This window comes from Harpia harpyja, chromosome 14 (genome assembly GCF_026419915.1).
Source record: "Harpia harpyja isolate bHarHar1 chromosome 14, bHarHar1 primary haplotype, whole genome shotgun sequence".
NCBI classification, from domain to species: Eukaryota; Metazoa; Chordata; class Aves; order Accipitriformes; family Accipitridae; genus Harpia; species Harpia harpyja.
The window spans coordinates 11759505-11784093 of record NC_068953.1 but is presented as its reverse complement, the minus strand read 5'-3'; the positions used below and the strand labels follow the sequence as shown (position 1 = coordinate 11784093).

Genomic DNA, 24589 nt, shown 5'->3' with positions numbered 1-24589 from the left:
CTCTGTGAAAACAGTTACTGTCAGGAGCGCCCAGGTTCCCTGCTCCTGGCTGGGGAGAGGGATGGAGGTGCCAGAACATGCCCAGATGCCGTCACCAGGGACAGAGAAAGTGATGGCTCGCATAGCCCCAAAACACTGCCCGATCCGCAAGAGGGGAAGCTCTGGGGCGATGACAGGCCCTGATCCCCGCTCCCGGGGTTATTTTGGGTGGAATTTGTTGGTTTCTGCCTGCTGTCTTTTTCGGTGCATCCTCCCTGTCTTGCCCCACCTCTTACTTCAGTGCCTTCCAGTTCCCACCCTCTGCTTCCGCCGGGGGCGTTCCCCTCCTGCTATCTGACTGCAGTCCCCAATGTTGTGATTGTTAAAATCTGCTGCTAAATAAGATGAAGATGTGCTCTCCCTCCTCCCCAGCCGGCCGAGCCTTCACCCTTCATTTGAGGACACAGAGGGGCCACACCGCTTCCTCCGGCAGCCCAGGGGTGACCCCCGAGGGAGGGGAGGCTGGCAGGGGGGAGGCAGGTTCCCCGGGTTTCGGCGCAGGATGCGCCCCGGTACCACCAGCTCCTGCCCCACGGGAGAGCCCCAGGGCGGGCAGGGGGGAGCAGGCAACCCTGCACAGCTCTGCCTGCGTGGGTGGTCAATCCACCCCTCCCCTTCGTGGACAGGCAGCCCTCTGAGACTCTCATGGCACGAGAGGCACCATTACACACTTCCCAAACTTGTCTGCTTCTTGCCAGAGGTATTACTCAACCCAGACATACGATGAGTGTCTGAATCCCTTTCCCATGTGCAATCGGGTAAGGAATTACACCCAGCTTCCCGCAGGGAGTCCTCACCCACCTGCTGCAGGTGCAAATCAACTGCCTTCTGTGTGAGCTCTGTGTTTCAGTTAGAAAACATCTATTTTGTGCCTAAAGGCACCTGTGGTGGGGACTGACCTGGCGGGACATCACAGACTCAGTCCCCCGTCCCCCACGCAGGGATGAGGAGAGGGAAGCACAGCAGCTCTGGGCTCAGAGCACACAAAAACGTGGCACTGCAGCGGGGAAGGACGATTAGGGACAGGCTGAAACCCCCGTAACTCCCTGGTGATCAGGCTCTTGCCCAGCTTTCTCCCACAGTCTCTCTCTTCTTCTCCTGCAGTTTGTCCTAAGAAGCAAACTGGAAGCTCTGGGAGGAATCACAAGCTCCCCAAAGCTTTGTGTAGAAAATAATCTATGAAGTCAGCCCATTCTTCCTCCTGCTATTGCAAAACTTTTTCCTCTGTGTCTCTTCAGTATAATGCGTAGATGCAGAATCTGGCATGAAATCCACCTCCTGCTTCAGCAGGCTGGAGCTCCTGGTGCCTGGCGGGATATTATTGAAATATACGGAGGTAAAAGCAGAATATTGAGAAGTCCTAAGGGTCCGTCAGTTGATACACAGATGGCACCAAGCCATGTACACAGGCGATGCTCTGCGGCTGTGCCGATGCGTGGTGCTGCTTGCCACCCTCTGCAGGGATGTGCACATCAGTGTCCACTTTGCTGGGGTTGCAAAGACATATTAAAACCACCACCTGAGCTGTTATTTAATGGTTAAGAGCAGTAGCCAGCTTTTATAGGACCTAGGATCAGCTCCCTGTGGCTACAGAATTAGTCTTGTCCCAGGGTCAAAACATAGCAGGGAAGTGTATCAGCTTTGCTTCTGTGTGGATGTTCTCCTGGTTATAGTGATTTTCTTACATCAGCATCAGCAAATTCCCTTGTGTACCCAACCCTTCCACCTTCTTCTACTACTTTGCCTGTCAGTAAAATAATATCCCCTTCTCTCACTTGCTCCTTAATACCTTTGCTTAGATTATAAATTCCCTGCATGGGAACTGCCTAGCTAATTTGATAAAAATCACATGTGAATACAAAAGCCACAGGCAGCACCCACGCAGGTCCCTGTAGCACCCGTCCCCAACCTTTCAGCCATTGCAGGGGCCGAGCGCGGGTGTCACAAAGCGGGTGCCACAAAGCGGGTGCCAAACATCGGAACTGGCCGCCCAGGGAAGTGGTTGAGTCACCATCCCTAGAGGTATTTAAAAGACGTGTAGATGTGGTGCTTAGGGACATGGTTTAGTGGTGGACTTGGCAGTGTTAGGTTTGCAGTTGGACTCAATGATCTTAAAGGTCTTTTCCAACCTAAATGATTTTATGATTCTATGATTAAAAAAAAAAAAAAGCAAGACCCCCTCCCTCCCCTGGGTTTGGGCTCGGCGCAGCCCCTGGCTTTCACCTGCAGCAAGGGATGCTCAGCAGCAAACTCATCCTGGGGACAGTGGTGATGCCCGGCAGCATCCAGCAAGTGACAGCACGCCATCCAAATCAAGCAGACACCAGCAGCTTTCATCGGCTGCCCATGAAGGGATTTTAGGCTGGGAGTCACAGCCTCTCTTCCTGGCACAGGCACGACCCAAGACAATTCTGGAGAACTTAGCAACTGTAGTAGCATTTCCCAGAAGCAATCCTTCCCCAGCTAAAGGCAGGCTTTGATGCTGCTGGTAACCAAGAACCACTGGGAGGACAACAAGGTATTTAAAGTGGTTTTCTTCCTGTAAAAGAAATTTCCCCCCTTTCTCTCTTTTTTTTACTTATTAAGTTCATGAAAATGACTGCCAGCCAAAGCACCTAGGATTCATGAAATACCTGAGCCAAAATTTGCTTTTTATTCTGGTGTCTAATGAGCAGGTTCTGGTTAACACTGGGTTTAATGGGAATCCCACATTTCTGTGAGCAAAGGAATGAGCTAGGTCAGCGTTGCATAGGGCAGCATCAGTCCCTGGGCATGGGTTCATAACAGGAGAACGTTTTGGGTTTTTTAGGGTTTCTTTTTTTGCCTCAAATCTCAGAGTTATTTCTGGATGTACCATATCTGATGAACCAAGCCTGTTTGGTTGGAGTGGCTTAACATATGTTCCTGTTATTAATTAAACTTCCCAATCTGTCAGCAAAATAGCGTGTTTGCTGGATGGAGCGAGAGATTAATTCCAGCTCTTTGGACACCCAGGCGGGTGTGATAACCACTGGATAGACTCATCTGCATTATCTGTGGGGCAATAAGTACCATAGGTTGGTGATCTGCTCCAGGGTGTGCATGGGGCTAGCTGTTGTTTTAAGCACTTAACTGGTGTTTCTTTCAGAGGGCTGGATGTGGGTATTTTGTTAACACTGTGGGAAGGATGATATCAATTGAACTGTGTGTGCAATGTAGGCTACAGGGACAGAGTCATGGAGGGAACATCAGCAAAGTGACCAGGAGGACTTTTTCTAGCCAAGATATGTAGTTTCTGGAGAGCTGGTGTGGGAGGAGGATGGTGATACAGTACCACTACTATCACAGGAGTGCATATAGGACTTGTGTCAGCTGCCCAGAAAAATGCATCCCCTTGTGGGTAGGTAACAAGAGGACAAAGAAATATTTGGAGAGAGAGAGATGAGCCTGTACAAGGGCCACACACAGGACAACAGGAATGACTGGAGACATCTAGGCTGATTTTAGGCTTGTTTCCTAAAGAAATGAGCTCCATATAAGTAAGTATACTGAGTGCCTGCCTCTCCCCGGTAGCTTTTAAACCAGCTGGCTGGTTCAGCTGAAACTCATCAAAGAAGGAGAAATTCCCCGTGATATTAAAAAGCCCCTTTCCCAGGGTGTGCAGTGTGGTGGCTGAGGTAGGGCTCAGCTGGTAGCACTGATTGAGGAGGTGGCTTTGGGGGTTAAAAGCACCTCCAGCTGGGCTGGCTTTTCACCTCTCATTTTAATGGGTGCTTGAGGTGCTTTATGCTGTCATAAGCACCTAGTAACAGGTAGATCTGATTTTGAGTGTGTCCTGGTGTTGAGTGGCTGCCCCAACTCAAGCAGAAGCTGCCCTGCTCCTTGCTTGGCTGCTGCATCCAGGTACTGGGGGCTGGGTGGTGGCAGGGCAGGAGAGGCAGGGTTGGGGACTGGGAGCTATAAAAATGGGGGTGGGTGAGGTTGGGACTGAAGGAGAAAGCAGGAGTGGGAAATGGGGAAGGAGACCTAGAGAGGGGAATGATGAGCTGAGGGAATTGGCAGCACAGGGAGAGAGTGGGTACCGGATGGGAAAAACAAGGACTGTCTGCAAGCCCTGCCTGTATCCACTGTGCAGCAGGTGAGGCTGGGCTCTTGCAAAGAAGTTCTATGCTTTATACACTTGGGGCTTTGGTGAAGCAAAAGCAAGTGCATCGGGTAAGGGAGAGGATTGTGGAAAAGTGTGTGCAACAGGGTAATGAGAGCTCCACTGGCCCATGTATGTGCAACATGGGGAGGATGGGGACTTAAATTTATCTCATCAACTCCAATTCTGGTGTTTTCTTTAAAATGCATGACTTTGCAACCTGCCCAATGCTATTCAAAAGCATCGAGCTCTATGTGAAGTGTCTAATACCCAAAGCCAGACTGAAATCCTTTCAGTCAGGCTCGCACTGACTTCAGGGGCTTTCAGAGCAATCCCAAGCTGGATGGTGTGTGAGGCAGCAGAAAGAGGCTGTACTGTGATATCTCTATAGTAACACAGTGTTTGTTGGCAACAGAGCAGCTTCCTGCAATCTGCTCCCGGCCTGGGCATCCAGGGGAAAAAAAAAAAAATTCTGGCCACATAGCATCATGTGATACTATTTTGTTTGTTTGTTTTGTACCCCTACTATATATTCAGTGAGAAAAATGGGTGCTTTTTTAAAGGAAATCCTGGAGCCTTCAGAGCAGGACACATTTGACCGCTTGACACGGATGGAAACACCTTCTATTGACACCTTCCGAAGCCTGTGCACAGGTAAGGGCTGCTCAGGGCTGGGGCTGCCCCGTGCTAGGGTGATGGGCAGGGTTAAAGCAGAGAAAGCTGGAGGATGCCCGCTGCATGCACCTCCAGTATGGGCATTTCCCTCATGCCGGTTTCCTGCAAAAACTTTTGTTTTTTTTATTTATGAGCTTAAATATCCACTGGGTTGAAATTTAAACTTGACTGTAGAAATACTAGTGAGGCTACACCTTGATGTCTGTAGCTGGCCAAGCCGAGACGGCCATGTGCTGGGAACTTGTAGCCATGTCGTGCTAAATTTGAACGTTTAAGGTTATGTTTGAACACGTTCGTTAGCTGTGCTGGGGTCAGTGCTCACGATGCATGTCCTCCAGGACTGGGGGAAACTTTCAGCTCACTCTGGCCCTTTGCAGCTCACAGTGAAGTCAGGCGTTACCCCCTTAGGGAAATGTGCGTTGCATTCCCTGAAATATCTGGAAATACTAGGGGTTTGTTATGGGCAGCTCAGCAGAACAGTGAGACTCGTTTAAGTTGCTTGTGGCAGGTTGCTTCCCCAGGTGTAAATTTCCTCCTCACTGATCCCCAGCAATTGGGTTTGATTAGTGGCTAATTACAGCTGTTAGTGGCTCATTTCAGGGTGGCTCTTCAAGGCTTCACTGCCTGTGCAATGTCAAGCTGGGGGGGGGGGGTGGGCAGGGACCGTGTGTTTGTGGCAGGTAATGTAAAAATGATTTTCTGTGTAGCTTGGTGTGGTACATGCGGCATGAATACGGTGATCATTAAACTTGAGTTTGTGTGTTTTAACCAGCCTCTGCAGAGGCGTGAGAACATACCTGTGGTGTGTAATGTGCACACTTGCTTGTAGGAAGCAAACAACAAGTGATGATGGAGTCTATAGGATAATTCTTGGTGTTTTGCATTTCCCTGGATCTTTTCTACTTTCTTGCAGTTATGTATTTATATGTACCTGGTACATCACTACCTGCTCTTGTGACCTACCTGGGGGTGAGAGTGTGCCTTAGCACAGGCTCTGTGACTGCATGTTGGGCTGTAGGTTTTAATGTGCAGGTAGAGGAGAGGTGCTTTTATAGCTAAGAGGGTGCCTGATGCTGCAGGTGACCCTCACTGTGCCACAGCCTTGTAGTGTGATCTCAGATAGATCGGTGGCTCTCTCCAGCTCTCAAGACCTTCCTATAATGTTTTCTGCCATCTCTCTGGGTAATGAATCCTATCTGTGATCTTCCACTCCGTGTGTGCAGCCACCACATGCCAAGTGCAAAAGCAGGACTGCTTTTCCAAGCAGGGGTTTGCAGCACAAGGGCATTTCCAGATGGAGAGGTTGATATATTGGATTAAAAAGCTAGGTGCCGTTTTCTCTGCCTGCAGGCTAATGGGTATGTAGTTGCTTTACTTAGCTCTCTAATTCACAAATAGCCAGGTTTTTGGGGTTTTTTTTTTGAATGGGTCTTTCAAATAAAGTTTCAAGATTATACAAACAAAAGAAAGTATGAAATAGCTGCATAATGGTGCTTAGATGGCCCATGATTGTCATCTTGGCTTCCAACAGGGAGCTGGCTTGATGTCCCTGTGTCTCAGGACAGCAAGCTTCTCTGTGCCACCTCTGTAAAATAGGAGCAGTAGTATTTCTGCACCTGTGCCTTGTGTGGATAGATAAACTGTGGAAGGCAAATAGCTCAAGGAGCTGTAATCAGCTCTTGTGTTACCTGTTGGTGGCTTATGGGGGCTGCAGGTGATGTGTCCCCGGGTGGTGTGCTGTGCTGAGATCCCCCCTTGCCCGCTGGCAAGGCCTGTCACCTCTGGGATGCTGCTGTGGTCCCTGCATCCCCCCGCGCACCCCTTGCAGCAGTGCAGGCCACCAGTGCTGCTGCAGCACAGCTGGTGCAGGGAGCCCTGGGGACAGTGAGCCTGGAGCCTGCGCGGCTGCTACTGAGCTGAAGTCACCGCAACTGGCTGATTGCTTGATCCCTGCCCAGTGGTTTGGGTGTCCCTACCTTGGTCCACTGGGCCTTGGGCTGTGAGAAACCTGCCATCCTGAAGGGGATCAACTGTTTTTCATCAGTACTAGTGTGTGACTTCACAACCCCATGGGCTCCCCCAGGCTGGGGCTCAGGGAGGGTTCGGGCTGTCCTGAAGCCAAACGACTTGCTGAGGTGCAGTCCTGCTCCAGACGTGGTGAGGTGGGTGGGACTGGCTCCCTGTTGACCACTTATTTCCCCTGGTTCCTCCAGCCCTGTCCATGCACCAGCCTGCAGATGTTTCTGTTGCCACCCAGGTGGAAGGGTTACAACAATGCTGTCTGCTGTGCTCAGGCTGTGGCTTGCAGAAATGCTGCTGTGGGGAAAGGATGCTCTTTATGGCTCTGCTAGTTTTTACTTGGTGAGGTTGAGCTGCTTTACAGCCCCGCTTTATGGGTGGGATCACGGCTGCTCCACTTGTAGCTTTTATTTTGTAGACTTGCTTTGTCCCAAGGGATCAGGTGTGTTTCTCGGGGAGCTGCTTTTTACTCTGCTCCACCGAGTCTTGCTGGGGTCACTGGTCAGCAGTCTTGGAGACAAATGGCGTGTGCTGTATGGAGACAGACAGGCAGATGTATATGTTATGCTCTTGGAGCCCTGCCCAGGGGAACATGGAAAGCAGATGTTGGATCGGTGACCTGCTGGATAAGCCATGGGCCCTCGCTTCCTCCTGTGCCTCTGTGGTCTGGCTTGGACAGAGCTGGAGTTAGTAACTCTGTGGAGGCTCGGTGAGTTCAGCACAGCCCTGACTGGTTCAGCTGAAAGGAGTGTCTGTTCTTTTTAAAGTCTGTATAGCAGAAAAACAGTTCCAAAATCATCTTAAATAGGAATTGAAGCATGATCAGGAAATTGAGATGCTCTGCTGCCTTTTCCCCATTCTTAAGGTAGCCTGGAGGCTGCTCTAAGTTATCCTGGGGTGCGCATGGGCCAGCTGGAGGTAGCTGGGGTGTTGGGCGCTCCTCTGATAGTCTGTCCTGCCCATCCAGACCCATCCCCACTCACTTATTAAACACCACTTGGGGCCAACATTGGTTATCTGGATTTAGGAGCTAGCCTCTGGTCCTTTTCCGTCTGCCCACCGAGCTAGACAAAAGCTGAGGGTTTGGGCCAAATCTTCAGATCTATTTGAACTTCAGACCCAAGGAAAGACCCAAATGGGCAAGATCATTGGCTGGGCTCCACAAACTTTCCTGACTTCCACTAGCAAAGGAGCAGGAGATATCTGATGTTTTTCCATCGTGTTATCCTCTGCTGTGTCACCTAATACTTGCTCACTAGACCATGATAACAGAGCAGTAAGGGTAGTATCTTGCTCTGGACTATGAAAGAGGGTCCTAATTAAACTCTATACAGGGCCATGCACCAGTCTGGGCTGCCGCATCGCCTGGGTGTGCTGGCAGTGTTTCTGCGATTGTGTGGTGTGTAACGGCCGCTTTGGACACAGGACAGCAGTGCCTGCTTTTGATGCAGCCCTGAGCATCCCAGGTGTGCTTGTGCCAGGGCAGGTAAGCTGGCCTGGCCCCAGGGTGTACTGAAACAGGAGTGCAGCCCGGGTCTGCTGGCTGCAGTGGAATAGCGTTGTGCTTTTGGGTCTGGATTGCCTTCATTTGCTGACCTCAGGGCATGAATATAACAGGAGGAGGAGCTGGTAAAACCGGGCAAAGAAACTTTTCCCTCCACAAAACATGAGATCTAGCGATTCCAAGTGTGCTGGGACCTTGGGTGTGTTTACAGCCCAGCTGGGTTGGTGCTGGTGCGAGGCGGCGAGGGTCCCAGTGCTGGCTCTGAACACTGGTGCCTGTGTCTGCCTCGGCGGGGTGTGACATTCCTCCCAGCTCTGGCTCCTGGCTGCAGCTCGGATGTGGCAAAGGAACGGTTTGCTGCAGAATAGGGAGGTGTCTGTGTGAGCCTGCTGGTTTTCTGCTGCCTGAAGTTTCTTTGCTCTTAAAAAAAAAAAAAAAAAAGGAATTAATTTTATTCTGTCTTGCCCATAGACTGTTAAATTTCCAAAGGGGTTTGATAAAGTGTGGCTGGAGAGAGGAGACAAAAACATTCTACAGGGGAGGCATGATCAGTTTTGCTGAGAAGAAAAGCTTCATAGTACTGGAGTGATATTTTTTTTTTCTTTTGGAGTGAGGAACAGCACTATTGTGAAATACATGCTGGAGAGGATGTTTCGAGGGACTTGTGCCTTTCCTGCTCTAACCCATATGTGCAGCTGGAACAGCTTCTGCCCTGGCTGACTTTCAGGGCAGATTAGGAAAACTGCTTGGATCCAAATGCCCTGATTTGGCCCCTCTGAATATGGAGTATCTGAAATCCAGTGGGTGATTTGGGGAGCTAAATGCCCCTGGTATAGGGTTGAGTCCCACACGTGATGGACTGGATGTGGCTGATGGTTCAGAAGGGACTTGACTCTGGAAGCCCAGCATCTCAGAGGGGGCTTAACCTTTTGCTAAGGAAATGCCAACTGTGAAATGTATATTGGCTTTCGCAAAATGAGAACACTGAAATTTGCCTAACTACTGCATAAGCTACATCCCGAAAGGATGTTTGCCTCACTGCCACTAAATTAGGCCTTAACACGGGAAATATGTAGTTAATATATTCCAGGCATCAATTGTATTTTATAGTTTGTAGGCAATAAATGGGCACAAGCAGAATATGTAGTTTCTTTTGATGAGATAAGACATCCTGTAGCTCAAGTAATTAAAGGATGTGTAGATAGATTTGTGAAAACATAGAAAAACAGACATATGGACTCAAGGACGAGTAAAATTGAGAACACAAGTAAGATCATAAGGAGTGATTTGTTAGCATGAGAACAGCATTTTGGGGGTCAAAGATTATTTGACATGAAAGATACGAGAAGAACAAAGGAAAACCAGGAGTTTAATGTGAAAATATTAAAAAGTGTGACTGGAGGAAAACGACAGGGTGAAAAGTGCAGCCAGAGGAAGACTACTGACTTCATCCCTTGCAGATCCCCGAAGGCCCCTCCGAACCACAAGAGTCGCACGCAAGGGGGGGTGGTCTGGGGTGGAGTTATGTTAATAGATACCTGAAATATTAAAATAACCCCTTTGAAATACCACAAACACAGTGTATAAAAAGGCAAGTTTGGGTATAACCGGCGCGCCTCTGGTTTTGACCATGCGCCCAGCGCTGTTTGCCTTTGTTCTATAATAAACTTGTAGAATTCAGGAAATTCAGCGTGAGTGCATTTCTCACACCAACCCAGGGTGTGTCATGGTTGACAACACAAATCTCTGGATGCTTTTGGAAATAGTGGTCTGTACTTTCATTTGAGGGTGCCTCTTTTTTTTTTTTGAATCAACCAGCTTTATAAAGTGTTTATCTGAAACATCTCTTTCCTACCAGCTCAGGGAAAGGGCAGCCTTGTGGGACACTTGCAGTAGCAACTCCTTGCTTCTGTTTTTGGCTTTTACCCTCTTACTTTGCACCTCTGGGAAGATTGCGTTCTGATTCTCACTTTCATTTTCTATGAAATGGAGATAATGGCAGAAGTAAGCAGAGGGTGTATGTAGTAAGGCTGAACAGAGCACTGCGGAGGGCTGAGCTGTTCTCCAGGGAGAGTAATATTTTCTTGATCGCAGCTTAGGAAAAAGAACATTGTAAGTGATTAATTCAGTGATAAGTGCTCGTATTTCTGAAGAAATTTGTGTTACTGGTGTCCAGGCTGCTTTGGTGTTGGTTTCCCTTGGAAAATGTATCAAAAACTTCCTTGTAGGAATGTGTGAGGAATGCAGGAAACTTGCAAGCAAATACCTTGGGGATACTTGTAGAAAAGCAGTGCACAATTTTTTAACTGTGGATGACTGATCTGAAGGCTTCAATGTGTGTCCTACTGGGACCTCTGTCCCCACTGAGCAGCTGCCTGGTGGCCCCTGTCACACCAGATGCGTCCAGGGCTGAGTCCTGCTGATGGAGCAGCTTGTATGCAGTAATTCATCTGCAAAAAAGGATTAACAGTTTCCCTGGCAGTTGCTCTAGAAATCACCACAAAGCTCTTCAGATCATTTCGGGTGTGCTCCTTATATTTATTTGGCACTGCTGGCCAGCTCTAGCAGTGCATCCTCCAAGTCTGTGGAGTATGTGAATATGCTTAGCTCTATCCCTGACCTCCTTCTCACCTAGATTCATCTCGTGACCTTCAGACTTAAATCTTTTTTTCCATATCCATGTGTTTCCACAGCTTTCAGAAAGTTGCTGCCATCTAAAGGGCACAAAAAGGTTGCTTTACAGCTACAAAACTGTGGAGGTGGTATGCACTGAGTCAGTGTGTCCTGGTTCACAGATGCCTGTGAAGGTCTCTTTGGGATTAGATATGTTCTTCATGCTCTTCTGAGCAAAACCTGTGCCTAATCTCCAGCTTGCTGGATTGTTAAAAGCAATGCTGAGTGGTAATGAATTGGTAACCAACTGCCTAAAAGCTTGACCGCGTGTCACTAAAGTGATTGGGGGTTTAGTCATTGGCTTTGCAGAACATCAAGCTCAAGTGTGCTTTGGGTTTGTTCATGGGCATCAGAGCTGTGAAGGAAGGTCCTCAGAGCTGGGCTCCAAGTGAGTCTTAGTCAAGCCAGAACTGATCTCTGCGGGAGAGCAGGGGGTCCACTGGTAACAGGAAAGTCTGTATTTGTGGAAAGTCATCAGACTTCTATAGCTTTGTGTGCATAGTTACCAAGCCGAAGGCAAGAGAAAGGTAAGAAGCACAAGCAGACCTTGTGTCCTGAGAAAGCACTGGGTTTGGCTTTTCATGGCTTGTTTGTAGGACTTGGTGAGGGCTGCTTTCCCTTCTGATGATAGGTGGTCTAAAAATGGGGAGAATTTCCTGTGCTGAGTGAAATTGTTGGTTGACAGAAAGCTATCCCAGCTGGCAGATATGGAAGGGGTCACACAAGTGATGACATTAGTGCTCTGACTCTTTCCCTGTTGTCAAAGCTGTTCACAGCTTCATTTGTTAAAACTGACTTCCCAGCTCTGGATCGCAAAGGAAAGGTTTGGGTAGAGAAGGGCTGCTCAAACACAAAAGCCAGTTCTCTTGCGAGGGTCCTGCTATGCTCCTGTGGCATTCTTGATGGATATATGGGCCTGTATTTTGCCTTTTAAGATAAATTGTTCTGTGGTGTGTGGCATCCATCAGTTCTGTTCAGGCCAGGGGCTTGCTAACAAGTAGGAAGATGAAGTCATCAAGAGGCTGCTTCAAGTGACCTCAATCACTCGGGTCATTCCAGGAAGCTCCCAAAAAGATACAAAACCCACCATAACTCAGCAACCACAACTACTTGAGGGATTTTCTTTCCTGGACTTGTAAAACCATTACCCTTGTGTGCAGACTGATGCTCCAACAGAAGCATTGCAGACTCTTGGGTGGGGGGAAGCTGTGTTGGGGTGTATGGTGGAAACAAAACCAGAATCAGCAATCTGCTGTAGCTAAACCTCTTCAGAAAGTCATTTGAGTATGTAAATGTGATGATCCATGTGGATAAACTAAGCAGCCCATGTGCAAGAGAGGTCTTGCTGCTCGTCTGCACTGGCCCCTTCCTGAGTTATATTTGGTGGCAGGTCCGTGCAGGGTTTCCTTTTATGCCCTCACCTTTGTTCTCTCTTGTTTGTTGTTTCGGAGTGAGGGACCAGGGAGCTCCATCTCTGGTCATCCTGGGTTTCCTAAGGGCGGGCCAGTGGGATGTTCTCTTCCCCTGGAAGATTAATTGTATGAACCCGGTATTTCTGTTCTCAAGGCTAATTTGGCTGGATACTGAACGTTCCTGCCCTGAATTTTTAGCGTGGCAGGCGGGTGTCGGAGCCTTGCAGCATCTTCCTGCTAAAAACAGATGCTATTTCAGCCCCTGGCTCACGTTGCATGCTGCATCCAGAACAGCTTGTGGACAGAAAGGCGTGTGCACACACCCTGCTCCTCCTGAATGGCATCTCCGGGGAATGCGCGCTGCATTGCGGATGTGTGCTGGGCTTTCACAACATGCACGTTTAAGGTAGTTGGGTGGTGAGATGAGGTTGTCCATCCACTTCTGCTCCATTTCAAAGGGCCAGGTTGCTCCTGAAGGGTTGGGGTTTGCAACCTTGGGTCCAGCAAAGCCAAAAGCAGGGCTTGGACATCACTGGAGCAAGGATTTTTGTGTACAAAGCAATACTGCTGGCTTGGAGTTGTGAAGATATTTGGGCAATGACATGTCCTGTGGGTCTCCAGCTGGAGTGGAGTGCTGCTCGGTGGGAGGCAGTCTGGGGCCATGTGAAACTCCAGCCAGGAGTAAAGGCATGTCTGGGAGAGCATGGGCCAATATAGCACCCTGTGGCAGGAATGCCGTGCTTGAGGCATGGTGTCACTTCTCAGGCTGGCAGAGCAGCCCAGTTGCTGATCAGTGGAGTTGGCTGGGAAATGTTTCCCTGTGCTAAGGAGAATTTAATGACAAAATGAAAACAAACAGTACAAATTTTCCATTTTGAGAGATCATTTTAAGCTAAAGGCAATGTCTTCTGTTCTGTTTCCTGAGCAGGTTTTTGATGCAAAGTGGATATTTTCCAGTTGGAGTTTTTTTATCTTGTCAAAAAGTCAACAACTCTGAAAAGCAGATTTATTCCAGAAAAATATTTTCTAGCTGAAGCTTTTTTCTTCCCAACTCATTTTCAGCCAGCTCAACTCTCATTATTGCTGTTGAGATTGGATGTTGCCTGATCTGAATGCCTTTGTACAAAATTCTTTTTTCCATGACTAAAGAGTGGGATGTTAGTTAAAAGCAGAAAAAGCATAAAGCAGAAGAGTCTCCATCCTCAGAGTTATTCAAAGTCTGACCTGACAGTCCTAGGCAAGTTGGAGTAGATTATCTCCAGAGGTGCCTCCAGCCTCAGCAGTTCTGTGAACCACTGCAAATAAACCAATGTGCTTTAAGATTTAGGGGCTGCCCTGTGAAAGGGAAGTAGTGGAAACCACAGACGCTTGACCTCTTGCTCAGTGAAATTCTTTCTGGCCACTGCTAGAGATAGTGGCTTGCAAACACAACTCCTTCATGGTACTTCCAAAACCATCTGGAAAAAAGTGGACTGTTACATGGCAAGGTCAGATGTGCTGCAGAGGTTGGGGTCTGTTAGCTAAATGCAGTTCTTGCTCCAAATTGCTTCCAGGCTGGGTATGCAGGGAAGAGAGGAGAAAGACTGGCTGAAAGCTTTGGCTCCTGCTTCTAGCCATGGAGTTGTAGAGAAGCTGATATTTTGTGGCTGCCTCAGCCTTCCAGGAAATCCATGGAAAAGTAGCTCCATCCCTTGGTCCTCACCTGCTGGAAACTGCACAGCTACATGAGGTCCCTTCCTCTTTGAGATAAATTTCTATCCCAATGCCTTGACCAGCAGGCAGATTGCTTGTAGCTGGTCTGCATGCTGTAGCTCAGCCCACTGTCTGGGTACCAGACTGTCTCTGGTGTAGGACCACAGAGCACTTCATGCTTCCACCTTCAGTGCCATGTCCTGGTTGTGGGGTAACAGCAGCCAACACCACTGAAGGGCTGTTGCTGACTGACATGGATGGAAGCATTCCCTAAAGGGAAAGGTGGCCTCTCCCACAGTCCCTCTGGGAGTGAGCAGGTATCGCCCTGGCTTTTGGACCAGGCTGCTGGGTAAGAAAGGAGATGTTTTCTGTGTTAACTTTTGATCTGATCTTCTCTGTTCAGCCTGCAAGTGAGAAACCATTCACAGCCAGAAATGGGGATGTCCATTCAAAAGAATATTGGAGATGGTTTCTCCAGCAGCCATTCACAAGCTGTTAGTGGGGAATTGCCAGGGCAATATTTGAGTTGCTGATGCACTATTCAGTGTGAACAATTTGAGCTCTCCTCATCAAGCTCTCTGAGTGCTCCAGCCAGCACAGGGAGCTCCCCTGGGGTTATCAAGCTGAACTTGGAGTCTGGGTCCAAGCTACCCTGGGCGTCTTGCACCATCCTTTCTAGATTGCTACACACGTGTGCTGTCTTACTCTTGTGTTTTGCTGAGTCATGTTATAGTATGTCTCAGTAAAGGGGAAATATGTGGCTTCCCTGAGTAATCTGCTGCTTCTCTGTTGGGACTACAGATAGCAAAATAGGGAGAAAGGTGCAGGGAGGGGGAGAAAGAGGGAGCCCAGAGCATCCTCCTTGTTCCTTTGGGGTGCAGGAACAGTCACAAGCCCAGCAATGCTCAAGTTAACATTATGGCTGTTTTACATGACAAAAAGACACCACAAAACAGCTGGGTAGACTCTTTGGCATTGCTAGGTACTCTGTGGTGTGCTTCACAGATGTGGAATACATGTGATCCCATCCAGGAGTTTTTTCACAGGAAAGGTGGTCTGAATTTAATTGGCCAGATAGAGCTAACTGTGGTTGTGGCATTAGATAACTGAGTGAGCATCAGTAGAAATGACTCTTCAGCAGTTAATGTTGGCTGCCATCAGGATCTTGCCTATCAAGTTAAGTTTACTGCAGAGGCTAATAGCACAGTAATTAAGGTAAAACAAATATTAGCTTGAAGCTGTGCCTGCAACTTGAATCACATAGCTCTACTTTTGATGTGAAGCTTGATTGGAAAACCTTATGTTTAATTTGTGTTGCATTAGTCTGATGGCAGCTGGTTTTGTGGGCTGAGCGTGAGCCAGATCTGCTGTCATAAAGCTCTGGCTCCACTAATGCAGCACTGATTTATGCCAGGTGAGGATCGGGGCCAAGTCTCCTTGCTGTGTTGGTATAACCTGTATGGTTCAGACACTTGCTGGGGTGGTGTTTGAGGACAACCAAATAGTAAGGAGGCTGTGAGGAGGGAGAAAATGCTTTTTTCCTTCCCGTGGGTCAGTGTTTTTATTTTTTCTGTTATAGACAGGCTTGTCAGTAGATGAGGCCAGATCTGTGCCTGGATTTTAGTTTTTGTTGTGCTTCAGCATCTCCCTGTACCTGAATCTGTGTTAAATGTGGGAGAAAATGCCTGGGGCAGAGAAAATGCTTATGTTCACCGTAGCCAGAATGTACTGGGTGGTCACAAAGGACACAGGTGCAGAGATGCTCTGGGTGGGCAGCTGCCAGGGAAGGAGGTAGAAAGGACCTCTGGGAGCAGCAGTGCATGCCATGCCCTGGGGCTTGCTGCTCTCTTCCACAGCAGCAAATTAATCACTCCTATTTGCTACCTGAGAAACAGACTGATGTCAGCTCTAGTTATGCCTGAGACTGTCCTTATGCAGCCTGCCTGCTTGTGTGACAGCCTTTTTAGCCTTGGCAGAGCCAGGCTTCACAAGATCATGAGCAAGCCTGAGGTTTGCAAACATCCATCTGAGCTCAGGTCTGAGCTGTTTCTCTGGATGAGAGTGGACTTCAGGGGAACATCCTAGTCTTCAACCCCATCTCAGCTTTATGCTCAGCCTCCAGATTCAGAGCATTAGCCCTGAGGCACTCTCATCCCCATGGCACATCCTGGACTTCAACTCAGCTATGTGTAGTACATGTGGCGTAGCTTTTCTGGAGGCAGTGAATGGTTTGGTGCATGACCCTGTTTGCATGCTGTTGGATGGTGAAACTAAGTGGGCTGCTGTAGAGTATTTTGGCCATGATGATTGAGAGCCCAACCTGGAGAGCTACCTGGGAGGTGCTGATCTCTACCTGGATTTTGGTTTTTGGCTTGCCTTGTGTCAAGTTTTGTCTGGGGCTTCATACCTGTGGAGAGAGGGCAAGTGGTATGTTGTGTGGGGGAAGCACTTGCTGAGAAAATCCACTTTCCCTTGTGTTTAAGTCCTTAACCTGAGTGCAGTGCCTTCGCAGCACTTTTCTGCTGTGGGAATAACATGAACTTTTGACTCTTTCTGACTAATACTTAAAGCTGCTATCCCTCCCTGCCTGTGCTGCCAGCATGGTTTCTCTCCCTTCATTTTTGTGATTTCATCTGATCCCAAATCTAGTCCTTGCTCTGTGTGGAGTAACCATGGTGTGTTTTAACCACCAGCACTGGGATTTTTACTGCTTGTATGAGTACTGGAGGTGTTGGAGCTGTAGCAGGATGCCTGGGAGGGCATTGCAGGTGACTGCATGTTGCAGCGTCCCTGAGGCAAACTAACTCCATATACTTGTGCTCCCTGTGTAAGAGGAGCCCTGCGATGTGGCTGTGACAGCTGGAAGCTCAGTGTTTGCTGCCTAAATATTGACCTGATTACCTGGGGAAGGCTTGAAGGAGTCTGCACTGCTAGCTCAGAGCTGCTGGGGTCTTGTACACAAGCTGTGCTCGGGACAGGACCCGTGTCTGTGCTCTACTCTGGTTACAAGACTTGGAGCATCACCACTGAGGTGCATGTAAGCCCTGCAGAAGAGACTGGGTGTGTTTGCTGAAGAAATCTGGATGGAAAATGTTGCATTGAACTGGTCATCTTGCAGTGAAAAATGACCATCCTTTCAGGGACATACTGGCTAATGTCTTAGGAAAATGATTACTAGGAAAAATGTGGTTGTTACTTGTACTTTGATAGCACTGGGACTCTACTTAGCTCTGCTATTCCCCACTGTCAGACACCTGAAGTAGAAACAACAGGGTGATGCTGGACCAAGAAAGCTTGTATTGACTTCTATCAGCTTGTTGCTGATGAGCAAAAGAGTGAAATTTGGGTCTGGGGAGCTGGGAGGTGAAAAACTTTCTCTGGAAAGCTTTCCAAAGCATGGCCTTTGGATGTCAGAAATAAGGCATACCTTGAGAGTGGTCACAGGGTGGCCTTACTCTTGTCACCATGTGTCCTGGTGTTCTCCCTGCTCTGGCACCTCTGGGTTACCAGTGAGAGCACTTGGGAAGGTGCCATGGCATTCCTGGGGGATTAATTTGGAGGCAACATTAGAAAGTATAACCCACTATGACCTGAAAGCCACAAACACCAGGATTTATGGTGGGGTTTCCAGCAAACCTACCACAGGAGTGTCCCATGCCTGTGTCATAACGTGTTGGTGGAGGAAAGAAGTGCAGGAAAACTATGAAAGCTCCATTGTTTTGAACACAGGGAATAGCGTCTCTGACTTCTCTGGGAAGATTTATATGGGTGAAATTACATGTGTGATTAAGCTTTGTGGAAGATCCAACTCACAGCAAGGTTTGCTGCATTGCTTAGTCAGTGTGAGCTGTGGGAGTCTTGCAAGAGTCATTAAAACAGAAGCTGCACCTAGTCCAGCTCATTTCCAGGCAAAAATCACACTGAGTCACAAAGTGTAGCTCAAACTATACAGTCTTTTACAGATGTATTTATTCATAAACACATGAGGTATCCTGGCTCTTAGCCTCTACAGTAGAGCATCCCATGGGGCTTCCAAGGGGGTTGCTCTAGCTGTGACTTGAGGTGTATGGCTCTACTGCAGTGGGTTTATCTTTATTACCAGGGTGTTTACAAACATCAGAATTGAAATGGGGGGGTATGAAAGACTGCCATGTATAGGATAACACTGGGGTGCTTTTAACACAACTTGGGTTAAGTGGAAACATTGATAGCAAGCCCCCAGGCTGCTGGGTTGGGGTCAATCTGAGATATGAGGGGTGGCAGGTGGGGAAATGCAGCTTAGGAGGATGCTTATGTTGGGACAGATTTGTCACTGTGGCCTCAGGAAATGGCCTGCCTGAGCTTGCAGTGGGGTGGTGATGGTGGTGGCTTTTCCCTGGTAGAGCTGGGTGGTCTGGGGGGGTGTAGGAGCCTCCCTCAGCACTGAGTTGCCAAATGGAGTCTCTTCCCAGGTCAAGCCCACTGCATTGGTCCAACCAGCAGTGGAAAGAGACTGGAGGGAAGCCTGGATGGAGAGGAAAACACTGAGGAGCCTCTGTTTCTGTAGAGGTTTTGAAGACACTTATGGCCATCAGTGCTTTGAGAGCTCTGGAACAGCACTCGCTGCTGTCTTGTCAGTAGCTATCTCTGCTTTGCAGTGGTCAGAGTTAAGTTTCTTGTGCCAACAGCTGTTCCAGGCAGCTCTGCTGGAAGGTGCAGTAGAAGGTCAGAGATGTGGGGATGTGATGCTGGTTGTGTCCCTTCCCTGCCACAAACAGGCTGCCTTAATGTTGGGCACTGGGTGGGTTGTTAATACACTTCTGAATTGTTCTACCTCTTAGTGGAAATCTGTATCATGTTTTTGTCTTTGAAAACAAATTTCTTAGTTTTTTTTTTTTAAAAGATGCTTTTGGGAAGCAAAAAATCAGACTTGATCGCACAAACATGCTTGTGTGACAAACATATTTGTAAATGTGCTCATGAATATTTATATACATCAACACTGACAGTGTTGATAACACTGCCAATTATTCTGAAAGTCCTTTTCTGGTAAAGGTTTTTGTGGATGAAGAATATTGCCTGTCTTTCCTGTTTGGTCACTGAGGTTCAGTGTGCAATAGCAACATTCCCAAACAAGCACTGTGCATATTAATGAAACTTTGTAGAGCTTGCTATTTGATCCATTCACATTGCAATAATTAGGTAGGTTGTGTGTTGGTCTAAACAGCTGTGGGTGCTGCTGCGTGGTAGCCTGGTGTTACAGCACGCAAAAGACAAATGTGAATTCCTTGCACTCATTCCTCACAGCCCTGTTCTTTGTACAGTTTGCACAAGCAACAAATTAGTGTGTGCTGTATTGCGGGGTATTGGATTTGGGATGGGGATAGATACTGCAGTCCTGCAGGCTTTGAGTATTTGGCCCCCTTCCCTAGTGTGCAGCTTATCCTGAAAAAGGCACTGAAGGCAAATAAAACAGGAGAAGGAGGTTATTCACTCCTTGTTTGGGGCTGCAAAGGGTTAATTGCTGCCCGAGCTCATAGACCAGTGTTATGGCAGTTGAGCAATCTGGGATTTATTAGGGAAACTCAGACTGGGAATTAAGAGAGCTCCAACCAGTAGGAAAGCTTTCTCGGAGGTTTGAAGTGAGTTTTCTTCAAGCTGAGCACTGATTTGAAGTGGCAATGCCAGAATTTCTTGCAGGGGCCTCTGGGAAGCAAAGGACGAACAGGCTGATCTGTTTGAACCGTCCTACCAGCTTAGCATGGAACTTTTATTGCTCTGTTGTGTCTCCCTCGCCCGGGCTGACAAAGCGCCCTTTGTTCGCCCCGGCACTGCTTCCTCCTCCGCACCCCGTGGAGACTGCGGCCACTGACTGATCGTGTCCTTGTTCCCCGTGGACAAGGAGGTTAAGTGCTCCCTGAGGGTGCACAGTGTCCCAAAGGGATCAGAGGTGTAAATCCGGCTGGAGAGATGGCTTATGGCCAGATGTTGGGGACTAGGAAGGGCTCCTCTCGCTTCCCGGAGGAGGTGGCTTTTGTCTCCATCTGGGCTTCTTTTCAGAGGGGGTCAAGAATTAAAAGGGAATGGGTGTCCATGGAAAAAAAAAAAAAAAAAAAAAGCCTGTGAGCTGGGAGAAATAAAGCACATGAAACTGTGGAGCAGGCAGCTGCAACAGAGCTGGATGGTGCTGGGGCAGGCTGTGCCCGGTGCCTTGGTGAAACAGGAGCTGATGCTGAGTGCCAGCATGACTGGGACTGGTTGCTTCTCTAGAATGCCTCTGGCAGATGTGGCTGCAGATGCACTCTGTATTTTTGCTTTCCTCCCTCAGAGTATCACAGTTAACTGGGAAAATATTATTCTGCCACCTCCTCTGCCGCTCCCCCCCAACACGAGGTCCTCGTGCACCCCTTGGCCAGCACGAGCTGGGCTGCTCCACCGCCGGCACAGTGCCACACTGTTCCCGGGATCTGCCCTCCCCGTGCTCGGTGGGATTATGTGCTTTCTGCTGGCAATGGGGGGGTCACGCTCGCTGCAGGAGAATGGTGTGTTTATTTTCTGTGTGTCTTCAGCCGTTTGTACCAGGGCTGTCCTAAAATGACCTTACCGCCCTGGCCATGTGCTATACATGTTCAGGAAGGGGAAAATGTGGCGGATCTCCAAATGAACTTGGAAGGTCTCTGTTATCCCCTTGCCACTGAGTGGGTGAGGTGGGGAAATGCCTGTAAACAGCAGGAGTTGCATGATGCCCTGGTGTTAATGGGACTTTCATCCCATGAATGGTGGCTGCTGTGTCAGGGTTGGGCTTATCTGGTGTTTTGCTTGCACAGAGGTGTTGCTTTCTTGCCAATGATGGATGTCAGCTTTTTTCCCTGTCCCGACTGCTTTCCAGCAGCACCCATGGTAGCTTGGCTGCCTGCAGAGGACAAGCTCTACCATCTGTGGGCAGAAGGTGCCTTAGGGGTGTGAGGAGCTTCAGGATGAGCGGTGTGGTGGGGTCTGTGCCAAACTCTTCCAGTCTTTGAGGTGGCAGGGGTTCACAGAGGGCCAGGTAGCAGGTGCATCCATGTACCTTTATGAACTTGGAGAAATTTCTGTACTTTTGGCAAGAAGAGATGGAGAAGAGCTCTGCTGTGTTGTATTGGCACCCTGCCTGCAGTTGCTTGTGTGTTTGGTTGTTTCTGGTCTGGTCCGGGAAATATTTGGGGGCAAAACTGTCTTGTGTAACACTTCTACAAAGTGCTGAGAGGTGTCCTCAGCCCTGTTGGGAACAGCGCTGATGAAGCAGCAGCCCATGTATCCTGGTCCTTGCTAGGACAGGAGCATATGCATGAAGGGGGAGCTGGGCTGGCCTGGAAGCTGGTGTGGGCTTGATGCCCCTCTTGGGGATGGCTGAAGCTGGAGACTTGTGTGGGATGAGCTCAAGGCAACCTGTCCTGACTCCCAGGCTGTGGCCTGAAACATGGTACATCAGCTGGATGCAAGATGATGGACTGGAGATCCTCAGCAGAGTGGGGGTGGGAGCTGCAGTCCCCTTTGCAAAAGGGGATGCATTTGGCAAATGGCTTCCTGCAGCATTTGCAGTGCCTGCAGGCATGGGTGCAGCTGCGTGAGCCCTGGTCCCTGGTGGGGCACCTCTGCCCCTCTGGCTTCTGCAAGCAGTAAGGGCTTCTCAGGGGTAAAGGGTTTGGCGGTGTGGGGGGGTTGTGGCAGCAGCAGGGCAGGAGGTGGATGCAGAGCCACATATGAACATCTTGTCCTTTGCATCCTACTTCATCTGTCGCTTTAGAGTGCGGGCCATTGCGTCTCCGAGGGGGAAAAAATGCTCAGAAATTCCACGGACCCTTCAATATCGTTTCTGTTTTACAGCAAGACAAAAAAGGTCCCTTTGTGTGAGGGCTGAAAGAAATAGCCCAGTCCCACAGCCTCCCCAAAATCTTAATGTCAACTATTTGCCTCCTTGTGTTTTCACATAAACAAGCACTTTCTCCTGAATATCTGTGCTCTGGCTGTTCCCCCGGCTTGGTATTCCCCCTGTTCGGTGGTGCCTGCGGGACGGACAACCCAGGCCCCCCCATTCACCTCCCGGCCAGGCTTGTGCGGCTGGAGAGATGCAGGACTAGCTCGGGGGGATGTGGGACAGAGCAGTGACTAAAGCTGGGTTTGGGAGGAAATGAACAGTTTGAGCTGCTTCTAATTCAAGGGACAGCTGCTTGTCTGATAGCAGGGGGCAAGCTCTTGCTTACAGATCTGAGCACAACTATTCCTCTTTATGCCAGCCTGGCCCAGTATCTTGTTCTGCTCTTGCCAGGGCATCACCCACCCATCCTGCTTTGGGGTCAGATGTTCCCCTGGTTTAAGTGACTGTCAAATTAATAGCACTACACAGATTGCAGCAGCTGAGAAGCTGCCCCTTCTTTTTTGATTGATGTTTGCACATACACACTGGAGTGTCTTGGGTGTAACACTGAAGACTTCTATGCTGGAGTCCACCTTTTTTTTTTCTCTCATGTTCCCTTCCCTTTTATAAGCAGAAAAAATAGAAGCAAAAAAAGGGCTATAATGTTGTGTCTGCAAAGTAAAAATGAATTAGACTAAAATGTGAGTGCCAGCAGCGTTCCTGTGGTTATTGTTCATTCAGCTGTGCTACACACATGTGCTGCTCCGTGTTCCTGTTCCTGGCTGTGTAACCTGATATATCACTGGGTGCATTGTAAAACACGTCCCGTGAAACTTGGGGGATGCAGTGCCTGCAAAGTGCTGCTGCTGCAGAAACCTTAATTTTTGTTTCTTTTGTTCCACTGTCAGTTTTCAAAACTTGGGGCTGTCAGGGGTGGAAGCTGGTCCTGGTAACTGACTGTGGATCCTGGGGTTAGGGCAGTGCTTGCTAAGGGAGCTCTGGAGAGAGGAGAGGTGGTGGAGGGGATGTGATCCACATGGGTTCATGCCTTACCTCCTCACCTCAGCACCTGTTTGGAAGTATTCGGGGTGATGTGATGGTACCTCCTGGCCTGGGGCAGGATCTAGGCCATTTACTCTTGTGCCATCATAGTTTACCCCATGGTTCAATTTCCAGTGGATCCAAAGCCCCTTGAAGGCAATGGATGGGCATCTGTCAACTCTACCTGATGTTAGATCAAGCCTGTTCTGGAATAAACAGAAATAAAACACTTGTCAAGCTATTTGTTTGTTTCTTCTATTAGCTTTTCACTGTGACCCTAGCACCCAGGCAGGATTTCTCCCCTTCCCTGGGATCTGTCATGGGGATCCTGAGTTCCCAAATCTGCCTTGCTGCCTCTTCTGTTGATCTCTTCCTCCTCCAGCTGTTTCAGAGCCTGTGATCATCTCTTTCCATCTTTATCGCACAGCTTCCCAGTTCACATGCATGGGGAGGAGTTTGGGTTGGAAGCAGTTCATGGAGAACTTCAAACAGTAAAATCAGATGAATGAATGAATAAAGGGTAGTTTTGTTGCTCTTATCCTTTCATCAGCTTTATTTGGTTCCCAGCAGTTTGTTTGGCAATTGCCATTCCATCTGGCTTCTTGCTGAGGGTCAAATTAAAATCCTGCTGAAGATTAGAGCAAACTGCTGTTGAATTGTGTAGGACTAGTAAGGTCTGAAGTTGACTTCTGGCAGAGTAGCACTCGCTTCTCTTCATGTTGCTTAAACTGAGAGGTTGTAAAACCTTTGGACAGGAACCTTGGAGGCAGAAAATTCCCATCCTGAGGATCCCCCAGCAATGCAGGCTAAGTGAAGCTTGTAAAATACAACATTAAGATACACCCAGTGGTGTTTGTCTGCTTTCTTGGAAGAATAGATGTGGTCTTCCCCCAGGACATGGGGATGAGAAAGGGACATCAGCTGCTGATGTATTCCCAACTTAGACCAGCAGTTTTCAGTGCTATAATTCTATTTGGTTGTAGAAAAATAGATGTTCCAGTTCAAATGAAAAATCCCATGTCAGTGGAAGATGACATGATCTCCATCTCAAGCCCACTGCAGGCAAGACCCTTTCCACCGACTTGGGTGTCCTGTGGACTGGCCTTGTGCTGCGGGAACGCATATGCCTGCAAGCTGCTCAGAAGGGATGTGCTGCACGGGTTCCCATGTCCAGAGTGAACCAAGTGTTGTATCTTCTCCACCCCGGCCTTTGGAGATGTCGGCTCCTGCAGGCCAGCGTACCCCAGCCAAGAATATGGGAACCACATGGCCAAAGCCAAATGAATGGGAACCAGAGGTTGGGGGCCCAGAGTCTGTCAGCAGGGGCTGGCTTAAAAACAAATGAAAGAACAGAGGAAAAAATAGTTCTAATTATTGTGAACTTTTAAAAACACAAAATAACAAGCTTTTATTTCAGAGTTCCCTTTGCAGCATGTAATTTCATTTCCCCCCACTTGCTTTTACTACTTGCTCTGGGCACTGTCAGAACAACCTGATTTATAAGAGACAGCTTTGGCTATTTTTCAGGCGGGTCT

General features: G+C 48.6%; 1 protein-coding gene across 1 annotated transcript in view; it reads left to right on the top strand.

The window, feature by feature from the left end:
* The first annotated feature begins 4707 nt into the window (after positions 1-4707).
* Positions 4708-24589, top strand: part of CDRT4 (CMT1A duplicated region transcript 4) — a 28089-nt gene continuing 8207 nt past the window's right edge. The window contains exon 1 of the mRNA XM_052808101.1: positions 4708-4816. Within this exon, the coding sequence (XP_052664061.1) occupies positions 4708-4816 (109 nt within the window). The remainder of the gene's footprint in view (positions 4817-24589) is intronic.